We start from the raw sequence: 17500 nt of genomic DNA on the forward strand, positions 1-17500 counted from the left end.
CAATAATAGAACTGCAGTGTAATCACAATAATATAGTGATTAATAATATATACAAAGGGACCACATTAAAGAAGCTGGAGTCCCTCATAAAGAGAGGTGTCTAATGGCGTCTGGGCGTTCTGTGTAGTGTGTAATATGAATCCTGCTTTTGGCCAAGGGACAGTCTCCTTCATTAAAAGTTAAAAAGAAGGGTGGTTTGAACATATTCCCAGAAACCACACCTTTTTAGGTCACATTTATACTGATGCCAGTTCAGTGCTTCCTCTGTGTGTGAACCGTCTTCAATCCACCAACATGCTGAAGATCACACTGCTGTTCATTTGTGGGCTTTATCCAACAGGTATGGAACATGATCTGAACACTGTGGAGAAATACGTTGTAAAAAAATGTAAAAACAATGATAAAAATAAAGTTAACTCTGCTATTATTAACTCGACCAAAGAATAATTCATATTTTCAACTTTGTCAGTTATTGGAAGTTCTCAGTAACACTTCCACTGTCTATATTTAGTTAAAGTTTATATTTGTTTGTTTGTTTACTTTATTGCTGTGCTGTTTGAGTTTAGACCTACGTTTATGCAATAAACTTTAAGTTAAATCATGATATTGTTATGAAATGTGAATAGAAGTAGTACATCAGGTCTTTACTGTTACTGCTGCTATAATTTACCCAAATTACAGCAATTTTACCTGAGGACAGTTTTGAAATGATGTAAAATAATACATTTTTAAAGTATTAATATTAATATCATTGCATTATTTGTTTCAACTAATTGTTTAAGTCATTTTTATTTTCTTAGTCTTTTAGTTGTTTGAAGTTGTAACTGAGTGTTGCTTGTTTGACTTTTCCATAAATATTCCTATTATTCCATATATCATTTTCCCCAGCGCTGTCACTGAAATGTTATCAGTGTTTATCAGGGCCTTCTGGCACATGCTCTGGCTCACAGACCAACTGTACAAATGAGTGTGGCAGTGTAACTTACATCACCAGTGGAGGTAAGAGGCAGCTCTCATTCAGACACGTTTACCATATGCTCAGCAGTTCTCAACAATACTTGTTCTTGTCCAACATTGTTCAACTTTCTTATGAGAGGATCTATATGTCATGTGTGCTATGAAATTTACCCAATAACCCGTGGTCTGTAGATGGTCAACATCAGGAGTTCACTATTAAGGACTGTGCATCTGCAGCGTTGTGTATCAACGAGAGCTTAAACCTGGGAATTGTGAAAATAACCACCAGCTCCCAGTGCTGTGGCACTGACCTCTGCAATGAAAATGTTACAGGTAAAGACCAGAAAACTCTTAGTGGGGAGCACTGACTAAAATCAGAATCGGAATAATTATATTTAATGTGTGACACCTACAAGAACTTTGAAGATCCACAAGAAAGAATCTGAAACAAATTCAGATTCTGAAAGAAATTCGAGAAAAAAAAAATATGAGCAGGGTTTGAGAATCATACAATAAATTATTATACTAAAAATTAAAGTATTTAATCCATTTACACGGGCGGCACGGTGGTACAGCAGATAGTGTCGCAGTCACACAGCTCTAGGGATTTGGAGGTTGTGGGTTCGATTCCTGCTCTGGGTGACTGTCTGTGAGGAGTGTGGTGTGTTCTCCCTGTGTCTGTGTGGGTTTCCTCCAGGTAACTGTCTGTGTGGTGTGTTCTCCCTGTGTCTGTGTGGGTTTCCTCCGGGTGACTGTCTGTGAGGAGTGTGGTGTTTTTTAACTTCTGTTCTGTTCGCTGTTGTGTCGCCCGGGTGTTGACCCCTGGAGGATGGGTTCCCTGTATGAGTCTTGGTTCCTTCCAAGGTTTCTTTCTCGTGTGCTGAGGAATTGTGTGAGTGAATGTGTGAGCGTGTGTGTTGCCCTGTGAAGGACTGGAGCCCCCTCCAGGATGCATTCCCGCCTTGCAAACAATAACTCCAGGTAGACTCTGGACCCACCGTGACCCTGAACTGAATAAGCGGTTACATATAATGAATGAATGACACCAAAGCTACACTTACACACTGTTTAAAAACAGTAGGGAGGCACTCCTGGACATCAGTACAGTGAAACATAAACTAATCTTTAGTCTTACTTTGACTTTCTGTTACATTCACACTTCACTGATTCTAACCCACTAGGTCCAGCTGTGTCGGCCGTGAATGAGAGGCGTAGCTGTCGGACAGAGCTGTCAAAGCAGAAGTGTGGCGAGGGAGGGGCTACATGCTCAGCTAAAAACACTGAATTGTTTTTATGCATTTCATTTGTTCATTGATTCATTCATTTTCTGTAACAGCTTCATAATAAAAGCACCAAGCAACTCTGGCCAGTCCATCACTGAGCATCATCACACACTCACACAGCATATCATAAATATTATTTACCATTTAATAAAATGTAACCTGAGCAAAACAAACAAAAAAGGTAAAAGTGCAGTGACATACAAACTGCAAAAAAAAAAAAAAAAAAAAAAAAAAAAATCCTGCTAAAACTCTGCTTTTTTTTTTGTTTTATTTTGAAGCTTCGCCCTTTCTACCCAATGGAAGACAGTGTTATTACTGCACTGATAACGACTCATGCTCAAGGACTGTGAACTGTGTGGGAAACGAGGATCAGTGCATCAGTTTAACAGGTAGAACACACACACACACACACACACACACAAAAAAAAAAAAACATCCTTGTTCATGAGTTCTTATCCATTTTATCAGTTCCACTCGCCATATTTGTGCATGAAATCTATAGCCCTTATTCAGCATGTTCTATAATGGCACTGCTGTGTCTGATCCACTCTTCCCAATGTAACACACCACATCCACGTCAGTGTCAGTGCAGCCACATCATACCTGCTCTGTGATGGTCCTGTGGGGGTCTGACCACTGAGGAACAGGGTAAAAGGGGGCTAGTAAAGTATGCAGAGCAAAATATTGACTTGAATAGGGCTCTTTATCATAGAGTTTTTCTTGTAATCTGTGAAAGTATCTGTGTGACATTACAAATCATCCAAAGAAAATGTGCTTATACTTTCTCTCTCACACTTTCTCTTTGTATCTCTCTTGACTTCTCTCTGTTTCTCTCTCTTCCACAGTTAAAGTTGCAGGGGTTCAGTTGACTTCAAAAGGCTGCTCGAGCCAAAGTTTCTGTGCCACCCCTTCCCTTAAAATGGAAAACGCTGGAATCAGTGGAGATGTGAGCTGTTGTTCAGGGAATCTGTGTAACGGCGCTGAAGGGGTTAAGATGAGTCTCCTGGTCGTCCTGGTTCCTCTGCTCTCCTCCTTCCTCTTCCTCTGAAATCTCTGCTGAAGAGGATATTTTCTCACGTGGCTTTTTTCCAGAACAGCAGAATCATTTAATGAAATGTGTCTCAGTGATTCACTGCATGAATGATGCATAAAATAACTTTAATAAACATTATGGAGTGCTGCAGTGCATTTTAATGTCGTATAATAATCTCCAACAGCAAGAATATTAATCTCACATGTTTAGTGTTTTCAATTTATTCCTATTTGATTTCATAGTGTTATCTCTTTAGCATTTTAACCCTCTCAGAGACACACTGTGCTAGAGAATGTAAAGTGGCTGAAAGTGTTTAATACTAATACTATTGTTATTATTAAAAAGGGACAAGCTATTGCTTCCACTGTTTTGAATCTGTTTTGTAGTTTCCATTTTAAACAACTGCTGTCAGTGTTACAGCTCCTTTATGGATGAGAGTATAAGTGTTAATAGGTAACTGTTGGTGTGAGTGGTTTTGAGCTGGTGGAGGGAGGAGATAGATCAGGTAAATAATCAAAAGTCTAAGCTCCTCAGAGGGGAATCACTGGCACGAAGTAAAGAATATGGTAGTGTGTCATGTCTAGGGCCAGAATTAAATCAGGGGTGGGTTTAGAGAATAAACAGGGGACAGCAACTCTTTATAAAAGCAGGGGGACACTAGACTCAGTAAAAGAGGTGATATCACTGTGGTGTAACCATTAAGATTTAGTTTTATATCTTTATTTAGAAGAAGTGTACTAGTCATTACATACTTTGCTATGTTACAATGACTCCACGCATGCTGAATTAAAGCAAGACTTCTTCTACTGTAAACATGTTGCACAGAGCTAAGAAAAGGTTCAGAAGTGAATGTAGTGATTGATGCAGGGGAAACGTTCAGTATTCTGTACTGGACAGATCTGGATTGTAATGGGATAAGTTACTTTCTCAGATTCATAATATCTGTGTCATTAGTTATGTTTGTCATTATACACTACTGTGGAAAACAGAGAATGGAAAACAAAATGTCTTAAGGACACAGGATCGATTAATAGGCCTTCACTGTGGTCTGATTTACACGGACACACGCACAGGCGGAATACGGCTCTAACGGACACTTTTTCACCGTTAAGAACCTAAATAGAAAGATGGCAGAAGTCGCTCCCGCTCCGGCCAAGGCTCCCAAGAAGAAGGCTGCTGCTCGCCCTAAGAAGAGCGGCCCTAGCGTCGGTGAGCTCATCGTCAAAGCCGTGTCCGAATCCAAGGAGAGGAGTGGTGTGTCTCTGGCCGCACTGAAGAAAGCCCTCGCTGCCGGCGGTTACGACGTGGAAAAGAACAACTCCCGCGTCAAAGTTGCCGTCAAGAGCCTGGTGACCAAGGGCACACTGGTGCAAACCAAAGGCACCGGCGCGTCTGGCTCTTTCAAACTCAACAAGAAGCAAAGCGAGGCCAAGAAGGTAGCGCCTAAAGCTAAGAAGCCTGCCGCCAAGAAACCCGCCGCGGCTTAGAAGCCCAAGAAGGTAGCAGCAAAGAAGCCCGCCGCCGCTGCCGCCAAGAAATCCCCGAAAAAGGTGAAGAAGCCCGCGGCCGCCAAGAAGGTAACCAAGTCCCCCAAGAAGGCAAAGAAGCCTACGACCCCAAAGAAAGCAAAAAAGCCCACGACCCCCAAGAAGGCAGCCAAGAGCCCCAAGAAGACAAAGGCAGTCAAACCCAAAGCGGCTAAACCCAAGGCGAAGAAGGCTGCCCCCAAGAAGAAGTAAACATACATTATTTTCATTCCTCAGTCTTTCAAAGAACACAACGGCTCTTTTAAGAGCCAACCACATTTTCCTCTCAAAGAGCTGTGATTTCAGTTATTGAGTGTTATTCATTTTCTTTAATGTCTTAGTTTTCTTGGAAGCACCAGATGGAAATTATAGATGTAATTAAGAATTTAAATGATGGTTCACCTGAGGAATTTTTTAAAGCGTGTTTCGTCTGAGATCTTTTAGTAGAATAATATTAATAATATAATATATAATAATAAGGTATTGAGTAAGAAAGAACTTATTAAAACTCTTATTACCAGAACTGATGTCCAAGGCTAAAGACTGAGTTAATCCGTCTAAATTCAGCAGGTGCTAGCTCTCTCAAACCCGCATTATAACACTGTCCTCAACAAAGCTTGGGTTTCACCGACAAAAAGTGTAAATTCAGTCATTTAATCCACATAGCAACCGGCAAAATGCACTTATTACCAAAATGGATGTGGGAAGTGAGCTAATCCGGCTAAAGTTAGCAGCTGAAAACCCTGGCTCACTGCTCCGTAAGTCTCACAAAATAATTATTACACGTTCCTCAACAAAACTATCATTAACTATCACTGCAAATCCTCCGCAACGTGATTCAGAAGTGGCTTAGTGCAGTAAACCAGCAGATTTTAATGGGGACAAAAAATAACGATATTAAGACAGAAATGAATCAATTAAAGACAGTATATTATAAATATAGAATACAGATTTTAAAATCCTTTGTTCTGTCAAAGTTATTGTTTTAAGCAACAGTTTTCCCTTTAAAGGAATAACGCATCGCTAGACTGAATAAACTGTGTACAACTGCATTTCGTGACAAAACTTTGGAGAAAAATGAGGGAAATTAAATGAATGGTGACTATATTGAATATAGAGATGTTCATTCAAGTGAATAAAAAAATAATTATAGAAATTATAGACCTGGCGGAACATGTGGAACAGTTCGTCGTTCATTGGGTGTCTGTAATGTCCCCGATTTCTATTGTACGGACACACCACACAGACAGTCACCAGGAGGAAACCCACACAGACACAGGGAGAACACACCACACTCCTCACAGACAGTTACCCAGAGCCGGAATCGAACCCACAACCTCCAAATCCCTAGAGCTGTGTGACTGCGACACTATCTGCTGTACCACCGTGCCGCCCGTGTAAATGGATTAAATACTTTAATTTTTAGTATAATAATTTTTTGTATGATTCTCAAACCCTGCTCATATTTTTTTTCTCGAATTTCTTTCAGAATCTGAATTTGTTTCAGATTCTTTCTTGTGGATCTTCAAAGTTCTTGTAGGTGTCACACATGAAATATAATTATTCCGATTCTGATTTTAGTCAGTGCTCCCCACTAAGAGTTTTCTGGTCTTTACCTGGAACATTTTCATTGCAAAGGTCAGTGCCACAGCACTGGGAGCTGATGGTTGTTTTCACAATTCCCAGGTGTATGCTCTCGTTGATATATAACGCTGCAGATGCACAGTCCTTAATAGTGAACTCCTGATGTTTACCATCTTCAGACCACGGGTTATCGGGGAAATTTCCTAGCACACATGACATATAGATCCTCTCATAAGAAAGTTGAACAATGTTGGACAAGAACAAGTATTGTTGAGAACTGCTGAGCATATGGTAAACGTGTCTGAATGAGAGCTGCCTCTTACCTGAACTGATGATGTAAGTTGCAATGCCACACTTATTAGTACAGTTGGTCTGTGAGTCAGAGCATGTGCCAGAAGGCCCTAGTAAACACTGATAACATTTCAGTGACAGCGCTGGGGAAAATGATATATGGAATAATAGGAATATTTATGGAAAAGTCAAACAAGCAACACTCAGTGACATCTTCAAACAACTAAAAGACTAAGAAAATAAAAATGACTTAAACAATTAGTTGAAACAAATAATGCAATGATATTAATATTAATACTTTAAAAATGTATTATTTTACATCATTTCAAAACTGTCCTCAGGTAAAATTGCTGTAATTTGGGTAAATTATAGCAGCAGTAACAGTAAAGACCTGATGTACTACTTCTATTCACATTTCATAACAATATCATGATTTAACTTAAAGTTTATTGCATAAACGTAGGTCTAAACTCAAACAGCACAGCAATAAAGTAAACAAACAAACAAATATAAACTGTAACTAAATATAGACAGTGGAAGTGTTACTGAGAACGTCCAATAACTGACAAAGTTAAAAATATGAATTCTTGTTTGGTCAAGTTAATATTAGCAGAGTTAACTTTATTTTTATCATTATTTTTACATTTTTTTACAACGTATTTCTCCACAGTGTTCAGATCATGTTCCATACCTGTTGGATAAAGCCCACAAATGAACAGCAGTGTGATCTTCAGCATGTTGGTGGATTGAAGACGTTTCATACACAGAGGAAGCACTGAACTGGCATCAGTATAAATGTGACCTAAAAAGGTGCATAGGAATATGTTAAAACCACCCTTCTTTTTAACTTTTAATAAAGGAAACTGTCCCTTGGCCAAAAGCTGGATTCATATCACACACTACACAGAACGTCCAGACGCCATTAGACACCTCTCTCTATGAGGGACTCCACCTTCTTTAATATGGTCCCACTGTAAACACACACAGCTTTTACTGTAAAGCACTGGCACATAGAATAAAGAAGCTCTGTTGCAGCTGTGTTGGAAAAGCTTTTATTATTATTATTATTATTATTATTATTATTATTATTATTATTTTCACCTTTAGTCTGATTTGAATTCTGCTTTTCTTTTCGAGTGCATTATCCTGTCTTTTTAGAATCACACAATTACAAACATGAAATCTAACGCTATAAAACCCTACTAATAAATCAGTAAGACGAGAGGGGTCGCTACAACCTGATACGCTGTGTTCTGATGTATATTATTGTGATTATACTGCAGTTCTATTATTGTGCATTACTGCTTATTGATTGTAAGATGAAAACAGAAATCTATTTGTTTCTTGATCCAAATTTCACAAGGTAATATAGTTATGTAAAATATAAATAAAATATATAGAGTAAAATGTGATGAAGTAATATGTGAAAAGGTCTGTTGTGCCCTTAAGAGAGGGTAGACAGAGTGTAGAGACTAAGAGTGGAGAGATTAATAACTGAGGAGACAATTCATATCTCCTCAAACAATATTAAGCATTAAAAGTGTTTACACTTAAGTCTTTATAGTACAGCTGGTTTTAGAGTATGTGTTTCTTGTACAACACGCTACTGAGTGTTTCCTAACTGAACTAAGACTTTTGTAGTCAGCAATAACAGTCAATTAGTTGTCAGAAGTTACAATGTAACTTGGCTCTTGTAAGTGAATGATGAGAGCCGGTTCCCGTCTAAGGTCGAGCCATTGTTTTTCTAAAGCTTGTCATTCAACCCCTTTCTTTTCAAAAACTGATCAGATAATAACATATATAAGAAACCGGATCAACCCCTCCAAGCTGAGACACTTGGTTTTCCTGAATGGCAATCTGCCTTCCAAAAATAGTTGAAGAAAATGTTAAATCAGTTAAATGTTTGTTGACAGTTGTGGTTGTTTTAATCACTACCATTGAATGCTACTGCTTTGCACTTTGCAGAGTATTTGTTTATTTTACTACCCAGAAATGGATGATTATTTAATTTAATAAGCTATTTTGTAATACATACCTTTTGGGTTCCATTGGCTGTATTTCAGAGTTTACAAGTGATTTTTTATTAAGGTGTTTAAATAAAAATACAGCTACTTATACAATTGAATGTGTCAGTCAGTCAGAATATGTCAATCAGTGAGTTATTACAAGACAGCCATAAAAAAAATTGGCCATTGCAACACTATTTATTATTTTTAATGTTGAACAATAATATTTTGTGCATATAGTCATGTAAAATGTAGGTAATATGGTTCTGTACCAGTGGAAATAAGTGGTAAAACAAAGAGCCATTTAAGAGCCGAAAGAGCCGGCTCCCCAAAAAGAGCCGGAATTCCCATCACTAATTCACTGTTTACTTGGAGCTGGTGTACTTGGTGACGGCCTTGGTGCCCTCAGACACGGCGTGCTTGGCCAGCTCTCCGGGAAGAAGCAGGCGCACGGCGGTCTGGATCTCCCTGGAGGTGATGGTGGAGCGCTTGTTGTAATGAGCCAAACAGGAAGCCTCACCAGCGATGCGCTCGAAGATGTCGTTGACGAAAGAGTTCATGATCCCCATGGCCTTGGAAGAGATTCCGGTGTCGGGGTGAACCTGCTTCAGCACCTTGTACACGTAGATAGCATAGCTCTCCTTCCTGGTGCGCTTACGCTTCTTTCCTCCCTTTCCGGCCGTCTTGGTCACGGCTTTCTTGGCTCCTTCTTCGGGGCAGACTTGGCTGGCTCAGACATTGTAATATTGTTGATATTCATTCTTTTTCCATCTACTGAAGAACAAGAAGAAAAATGTCCGGAAGAGGAAAGGACGGCAATTGAGAGTCAAAACATAGAGAGAGAACGCAGTGCTTGTACACTGCAGCACCTTGCGGTGTTTTTGCAGTCTAACGTCAAGTTTGTTATTATTTTTCCCGTTTATTTTTTATTTTATTTTTTTTTTGTAAAGTGACATTTTCCAAGTTTTCTTTATTCTCTTGTTGAAGCTATACGTCACCGCTTCGGAGGTTGTGCCATTATGGCGTCTCACATAGTGAACGCCAAGTTAAATACTGGGTGAAAATCACCTTTACTGGTTTAGGTGAACCTCCTAACAGAGATTTTGTTGGGGATTTGATATTCCAGTCTCACTGGCTTCATGCAGAATATATTTATTGTTTCATAAGCCTTCCAAACAGGAGAGATTTTGAGCTGTGTTTCAGAAATGATCGAGGTATTCGTATTTTTCTCGAAATCTATGGAAGTAACCCAAAAAAGTGGGAGGATTTTCAGATTTTCTCACCTGTAAGCCTTGATGTTAAAACAATCATTGTCAAGTTTTGGACGGGGAGAATTTCAAACGAAGATGTTGAAACATACTTACATCGCTTCTGTGATATTTTGAAACCTGCAGTCAAACCAGTCGACAAGTTTGGTTTATGGTATGGCATCAGGAAGTATCAAGTGAAACTTAAGAGAGACAGTAATGGCAGAGAATTACACATTCCTAACTCCATATCTTTGGGCCCCCACAATGGTAAAATATCATATCAAGGTCAAGTGGCAAGATGTTTTATTTGCCAAGAGGAAAATCACCAGGCCAAAGATTGTGGGAAGATTAAATGTTGGCAATGTGGTTCCTTTGACCACAAAGGAAAAGAGTGTAGAGAAACAGCTATATGCTCACTATGTGGTGCGTAAGGGCACAACTTTTTTATGTGCCCTAAATCATATGTAAATCGCTCTAAAGCAATGTCAAGACTTTCAGATATGGCTACACAAGAACAAGAAAATATACCAAGTGAGATGGAACAAGAAAGAGTTGCAGTTGGAAGCAAAGACTCTGAACAGGAACAGATACCAGAAAATGCTGATCAGAACGCAGAAGGAACTCATATAGAAGAGCCTGGTTACATCCAAAATCAACAGGTGAATGGAGGAAATGAAGTCAATAGCAAAGTGCAAAAAGTGGATGAAGATGGAAAAAGCAACAGTGGATCTTCAAATGATGACAGTAGTAACAGCAATAGCAGCAGCTCTTCGTCTGAAAGTTCTGATGAGGACTTTTCCAGATCAGATAAAGACTCGAGTGGAGACTTTCCTTCTGAGAACCTAAAGGTATTTTCATCTTCAGGACAAAACATTCCTATTGACCATGCTTCTACTATGTTGCTGACAACTGACTTTGGAAAATCTTCAATCTGCAATCAAGGACAGGACACCAATAAGGAAAATATATTACAACAGAAAAAACGCAAATTGTCACCAAGAAAAGTAGGTAATGCAAACAAAAAAAGAAAATATTTCTAAAAAAGAAAATAAATCAAAATTCATAATAAAATATGTCCAATGTAGGTTTTAGAATAGCCACTTGTAATGTACGAGGGATTCAGTCTAAATTAAACAAGGAGAGAAAAATATAATCTTTAAGTAAAGAATATTTAGATTTAATTTGTATCCAAGAAACAAGATTAGCTACATTAGATGATATTAATGAAACAGGAAAACTATGGATTAAAAGACCCTCCTATTTTTCTGTTGGTGATTGCAAAGCAGATGGTATTGGTTTTCTATTTTATAATAATTATTTCCAGATTATAAAATGTAGAGAAATTATTCCTGGAAGACTAATGTATATTGATTGCTTCCACAGTGGTAGAAAAATGAGAATTATTAATGTTTATATAGCACAAAGTACAGTGAAAAAAAAATCCAGCTTTTTAAGAAATTGAAAGTGTTATTATGTACAGTTTTTTTGACAATTGTTTGTGGTGATTTTAATACAATAACAGATGATATAGAGAGAATAACAACAAATCCAGTAGTTATACCGAAAGAAGGTCCCTTTTTATAAATGATGTTAGAACAAGATTTTTCTGATGTTTTTAGAATACTATACCCTAATAAAATAGATTGTACCAGATTTAGTACTATTTGTAAGACCAGAATTGATAGAATTTATATAAATGAAGTGTTAGAGGTTTCTTATAAAACAGAAATGATTATTGATTCTGATCATTTAGCTGTAATCTGTAATTTAAATCTAAAGGGTGTAACTAAAAATAATTATTGGAAATTAAATACACAAATTTTAGAAATTCCTGAAGTATTATTAGATTTAAAAGGAGAGATTGATAGAATAAATCTTTAAAATTTTTTACTAAAAATGATCGAGAGCTGTTGGAAGTTCTAAAAATACAGATAAGAGACTTTTTTAAAGGAAAATGCCGGGCGTACAATAAGGGAAAAAAAGGAAAAATAGAATTTAACAATGATGCAATATATTAATTTAAAGTGCACAATAAGAAGTGATGAAGATGAAAGTATTATGTCAAAATTGAGGGAACAAATAGATTCAATGAATAATGATCTATATTCAAATCTACAAACTCTTGCAGGTGCTAATATGGAGGAAATTCATAATAAAGCTAAAATTATGTCTTTATACAAAAAATGGAAACAAAGCTCTTATATTGGATCAATCTATTCAGAAAAGGGTAAAATTGTTAATCAGCCTGACGATATTAGAAAATCTATTCAAATATTATGTCAAGAGATGTATAAATAAATTAAAATAGATAATACATCTAAAAAATCTTAGAAAATGTAAAAAAATTGAATATAATAATGAGTATGAATTTTTAGTGGACAGAATAATAGAAAGTGAAGTCATCACAGCAATAAAACACTTGAATTTAAAAAAGTCTCCTGGAAAAGATGGTTTACCTGCTGAATTTTACAACAAATGTATGTATGATATTTGCCAGTTATTAACTAGAGTATTTAACGAAGGTGTGGAACAAGGATTTATGTACGACACCTTTTATGAAGGTGTGATGTCACTATTATATAAAAACGTTGATAAAAATGATACCAATAATTGGAGACATCTTACTTTAATGAATATTGATTATAAAATTTATGCAAAAATTTATGCAAGGTTGCAGCATGTTCTTGATGGAATTATCACCAAAGAACAGATCTGTGCTATTAAAGGAAGATTGATGTGGGATAATTTAGGTATTTTAATAAAAAACGTTATATCATCAGCATATGCAGTAATTATTATTTTTGTATCTCCTAATTTAACACCCTGAAGCCTCTGGTCTGTTTGAATGTTCATTATTAATGGACTTATAGCCAAAACATAAAGTGCTGCACTAAGTGGACAACCTTGTTTAACACCTCTATATATTTTAAACTGTTCGGTTAAATGTCCATTTACATTAATCTGTATTTTAGACTCAACATATAGACACATAACCATTCTAATAAAAGTTAATGGAAATGTATACATTTTTAACACTTCCCATACATATTCTCTAGAGATATAGTCAAACTCTTTATTTTGATCTAATACGACTATGTAAAAGGATTCATTGGTTGTAGTACAAACTAGCTCTCTTAAAAAAATAAATAAATAAAATATCCCAGTAAACAAGGAATGTCCCTGGATGTTCAAAAAAGGTCTAAAAGTAGGCGATCCGTCAAGGGCATATTTTAAACATCAGTGGACATCCAAAATGAATAGAAAACAAGTCAGTTATTTCAGGACCAATTAACAACATAAATGGATGTCTGAAATGCATTGAAACAGGTCAGTTATTTCAGGACAGAACAATGCGAATGTTAACCAAATATGAAAAGAAGTGCTGGGCTGGAAAGTAAAATCATACAGTACCATTTGCGCAGGCCACATTTGTGCTTTTCCAAATATGCGAAAATCATCAGATGAACGGTACTTTTATCCGAAGTTGTGTGTAAAATATCAATGTATTGTACTCTGTTATTACTTTTACTTAGAAAATCAATACATATAGTTTTATCAGGTGCTCCAAAACATTTACATATGATACAATATTTTGTTAGACTGACATTTTTTTTTTTTTTTCACACAGGTATCCAACTAACATGGAGTATGTTCATGTTCCCAAAGGTTTAACTGTGAAATATAAATGTTGTGGGGAACACTAATGCAAGTGTGTATTTTATTGTATTGTAGAATTAGTAATAATGTTTTAAAACTTATAAGCGGTGATCTGATTATTAATGAAAGCATACATGTTTTGAGTCAATACTGTTCATCCTTCAGCACACCTTGCATATGTCACTCAAGCAAAAGGCACAAAATGTGCCACTTTTCAGTCAGTGGCGATTGCTCTAAGACTGCAAGGGAAGCTCAGCTTCCCCTAAATTGTAAAAAAAAATAAGTAATCAAATATATACTGTTGTGTGTACAAGTCATTGAATAATTATGCACTACAGCACACTCAACTTTTGTTCAGGATCAGCTTCTAATCACTGGTAAAGACATTGCTTTCCTCTCAATCATTCCCGCAGTTTCAAAGTGATTTAAACAGTGAGGACGCTGAGCGTCCACTGAGTTCTATGGTGAAGCAGCGAAGTGCAGCGAAATGAGACGAGTGATTGGATAAATGCTGGGCTTTGTCCCGCCCATCGGACGCTCAGCGTCTCTGGGGATCTATGGGGCAGTGGGCTGGCCTCGGCTGGCCAGGACGCTCAGCTTCTGCATGATGATTGGATGATCTGTCTGAGGCTGAATCCCTTTTTGATTGACAGCGAAATGAGCGAATCAGCGATCCTTTGGTGTAAAGATCCGTGGGTGCACAGGCGGACACACATCACATGGGCCAAGGCCGTTTAAGCAGCCTAGCTCTGCTGGCCATTGAGAGGACACTAGTCAAGTCCCTGGAAAAGACGCCTTGTTGGTACGACAGGGTCACAGATCATTTTCTTGAAAAGGAACGGAGGGTAGAATTTACGTATAAATAAACCAACACATTTTATGATGTAGGCCGAAATTGAGCTTCCCCTCCTTGAATGACCAGCATCAGCCACTGTTTTCAATGTTGCAGAGATCTGAAGTTTTCAGTAATTTTATCAGGCACAGAAGTCAACAGATTGTCACCAAATGCCCAGTGCTTGTGACAAGTGAACCACTATCATATAAGTATTATTGTGTCTTTTATAATTCTGAAAATATTTATGGCTTTGTACAGATCATAATGACTGGCATACTAGATATATATTAGTTTTTTTACTGTAAGGCCATTATTAATATTCTTTTGTCTAATATTGTTTCCTTATTCTTTATTTGTGCTACACTATTGTCTTTATTGATATGATTTATTGGATTATTATAATGAAGTTTTCATCTGTTGTGTTCTGCTTTGTTTTTACAATTGTCTGATGATGTCAATGGAATCCATACTCTAACAGTGAACACAATTCACCAGTTCAGCAATAGATTTACAGCTGTACTCTCTAAAATACACATCGCCACATTGACGTTGAGATGAGAAAGGACTTGAAAGAAGCTTGCAGGTTGTTATTTGACCTAAATAATAATTTAACAATTATTGCATCAATGTGGCTTCTGTGCTGTCATTCATTCATGTATTCATTCATTGTCTGCTTGTCCAGTTCAAGGTTGTGGTGGGTACAAAATATGTACGTACTACCTGGAGTCACTCTGCGCAAGGTGGGAACACACCCTAGACAGGGCACTAGTCCTTCACAGGGCACCACACATTCACTCACGCACTCACACTATGGATACTTTTGAGTAGCCAATCCACCTGCCAATGTGTGTTTGGATCATGTAAGGAAACCAGGAGCATGCAGAGGAAACCCATACAGACACAGTAAGAACACACCAAACTCCCGAGGGGGGCACCAATGTAAATTAATAGTTAATAGGCATGGGATCATTATTAAAGCATTTTTCTTCATGATGTATGGGCATTGACTTCAAGAATAAACTTGTTTTTCTTGACTTACATCTCTGACCCCCTCATTAAGTATGATAAAGTACACTGTTGCCACACCAACTGAAATAGTCACAGTCAACGGAAAGTCAGTATTATGTCTTAGTGTGTCATGCCAAGTCTATTTCTGTTTCTCTGTAGGGTGAACCTACAACATTATATCTGATAATTCAGCTGAAAGATCAGGACTGGGAAACTGCTGTTTCCAGAGGAAGCCAGAGTGTGGTGAAAGCTGAGTTGAGGTTTGCTGTCATCAGTAGATGAGGCCTTCTTTCCAAACACCTGTATGTATCACGACTTCAAAATTGAATACCCTGCACACCTGAAAACATCATGACATTTCTCCAGAGATGCATTTTAAACATGGAGTTGCAGAGTTGTTACTCGAGTGATCAACCTCCTGTACTAAACCTTTCCTGCCTCCACTGAACCAATGCACACAATTCCTGCATAGAAAGTTTACCTTTGCCAAACTCACAACACATTGGCATTGACATGTACAGTATAACCTGTGGTATATGACTGGCAGTACACTATTTTCACTAAGATTCAATCTTACAGAAGATATGACTGTGGAAGGAAAATTATTGATTGTGTTTTCAGTACACATTTGTATTAAATGTATTGGGTTAAACAGATTTAATTTATAATTTTTAATTTTAAATTTAGATTTAAATTTAATGTATATATTATAATGTCAGTTTTGCTTATTTCCTCTTCAGGTGACAAGCATTTGTACACTCTGTATTTTGTTCAAATCTGTACTTCATTTACTTAGTATGCAATTTTTTGTTTCATTTACATGTGTAATGGAATACAGAATATGTATTTAATATATGTATATATATATATATATATATATATATATATATATATATATATATATATTATATATTTTAAATATATAAATATATTATAAATATATAAATATATATATATATAATGAAAATATTAAAAAATATGTACATGTAATTGTGTGCCATATTTGGGCTAATTACAAAAAAATGCAAATAAGTTTATAAATATTTTGCTTTTACCTATGGGTGTAATGATTTTTTCCATCCAAGATTGTGAACTGACAGGTACAATTAAATACTAATAGAAGTGTTACATAATGGAAACTATTAAAAAAAATATGGATAAACTATTAGGAACCATTAAGTGCTAATGGGCTACATGAAGGAAACTATTAGATGTAGACACCATTAAAAACCAGTCTGAACCATTAAATTCTTAATGGAACCTGCTGTACTTTGAAAGTACATTTGTAATGTGACTCTGTTCCTTGTCTTTTCAAAGTTTATGTTTGGATATCTTTTCAACTTTATTTTCAACCTTAAGAACACATTGATTAGACTACAGTAAAGTACGTTATTTTAACGTTGGATCAACGGCTAAATGTTTACTGGGATGAGTTAATTTTATATGAAATACAACTAGAGAAGTTACTAAAATACAACTGATTTACAAAGGACGTGATTTAGGAGGCTTAGGTGCTATTGATTTCTCTATTTAAATAAAAAAACATCATTTTGTAAATTTATTCAAAATGGAATTCAAAAACAAGTAGAGTGGATAGGAATTAGACAAATTGGAAATCTAAAAAAGGTAAAGCTAGAGGGTCTATTCCATATTATAAATTAATCTTTTCAGATTTTATACATAAATACAATGATTTGAACATTGATTGGAAAATTCTTCAAATAAAAGCATATAGAAAATATATAATATATATTAATATAATAAAATTTATGGACAGAATTTTGAATTTAAAGAACTAAATAAAGAGGAAAATAAAACATGAACATGAAAATAAAACTAATACGTTTAGCAACAATATATCTGAGACTATTAGAGATACAACCTGGTTAATTGCAGTAAGGAGGCCCTGTTAGGCTTTTAGTTCAATTGAGTTGTTTTATTAAAACCACAACATGCCCAATGCCTTTGTGTCAAGAGGAAGAATCTCTGGAACACTTTTTATTAGAATGTTATAGGTCTAAAGAAGTGTGGGAAAAAGTAAAAAATATTGGTTTAAAATTTGATGTAAAT

General features: G+C 36.3%; 1 protein-coding gene and 1 pseudogene across 1 annotated transcript; one reads left to right on the plus strand and one right to left on the minus strand.

Moving 5' to 3' along the window:
• Positions 1-3835: 3835 nt before the first annotated feature.
• LOC136697669 (histone H1-like) lies at positions 3836-5043 on the plus strand (annotated as a pseudogene).
• A 4002-nt stretch (positions 5044-9045) lies between these two features.
• Positions 9046-9698, minus strand: LOC136696430 (histone H2B 1/2-like). Its single transcript, XM_066670844.1, has 2 exons — positions 9679-9698; positions 9046-9406 (listed from the first exon to the last, which is right to left on the minus strand). The coding sequence occupies exons 1-2, from the start codon at positions 9696-9698 to the stop codon at positions 9046-9048; spliced, it is 381 nt and encodes a 126-aa protein (XP_066526941.1).
• Between the last annotated feature and the right edge of the window lie 7802 nt (positions 9699-17500).

Source organism: Hoplias malabaricus, chromosome 5 (assembly GCF_029633855.1).
Source record: "Hoplias malabaricus isolate fHopMal1 chromosome 5, fHopMal1.hap1, whole genome shotgun sequence".
Taxonomy (NCBI): Eukaryota; Metazoa; Chordata; class Actinopteri; order Characiformes; family Erythrinidae; genus Hoplias; species Hoplias malabaricus.

What these genes read in the sequence shown, in the direction of transcription:
- LOC136696430 (XM_066670844.1), bottom strand. Translation starts at nt 9,698, where the DNA reads ATGGCACAACCTCCGAAGCG. An exon ending in ATGGCACAACCTCCGAAGCG is followed by an intron (nt 9,407 to 9,678) that starts GTGACGTATAGC and finishes TGTCTGAGCCAG; the next exon opens with CCAAGTCTGCCCCGAAGAAG.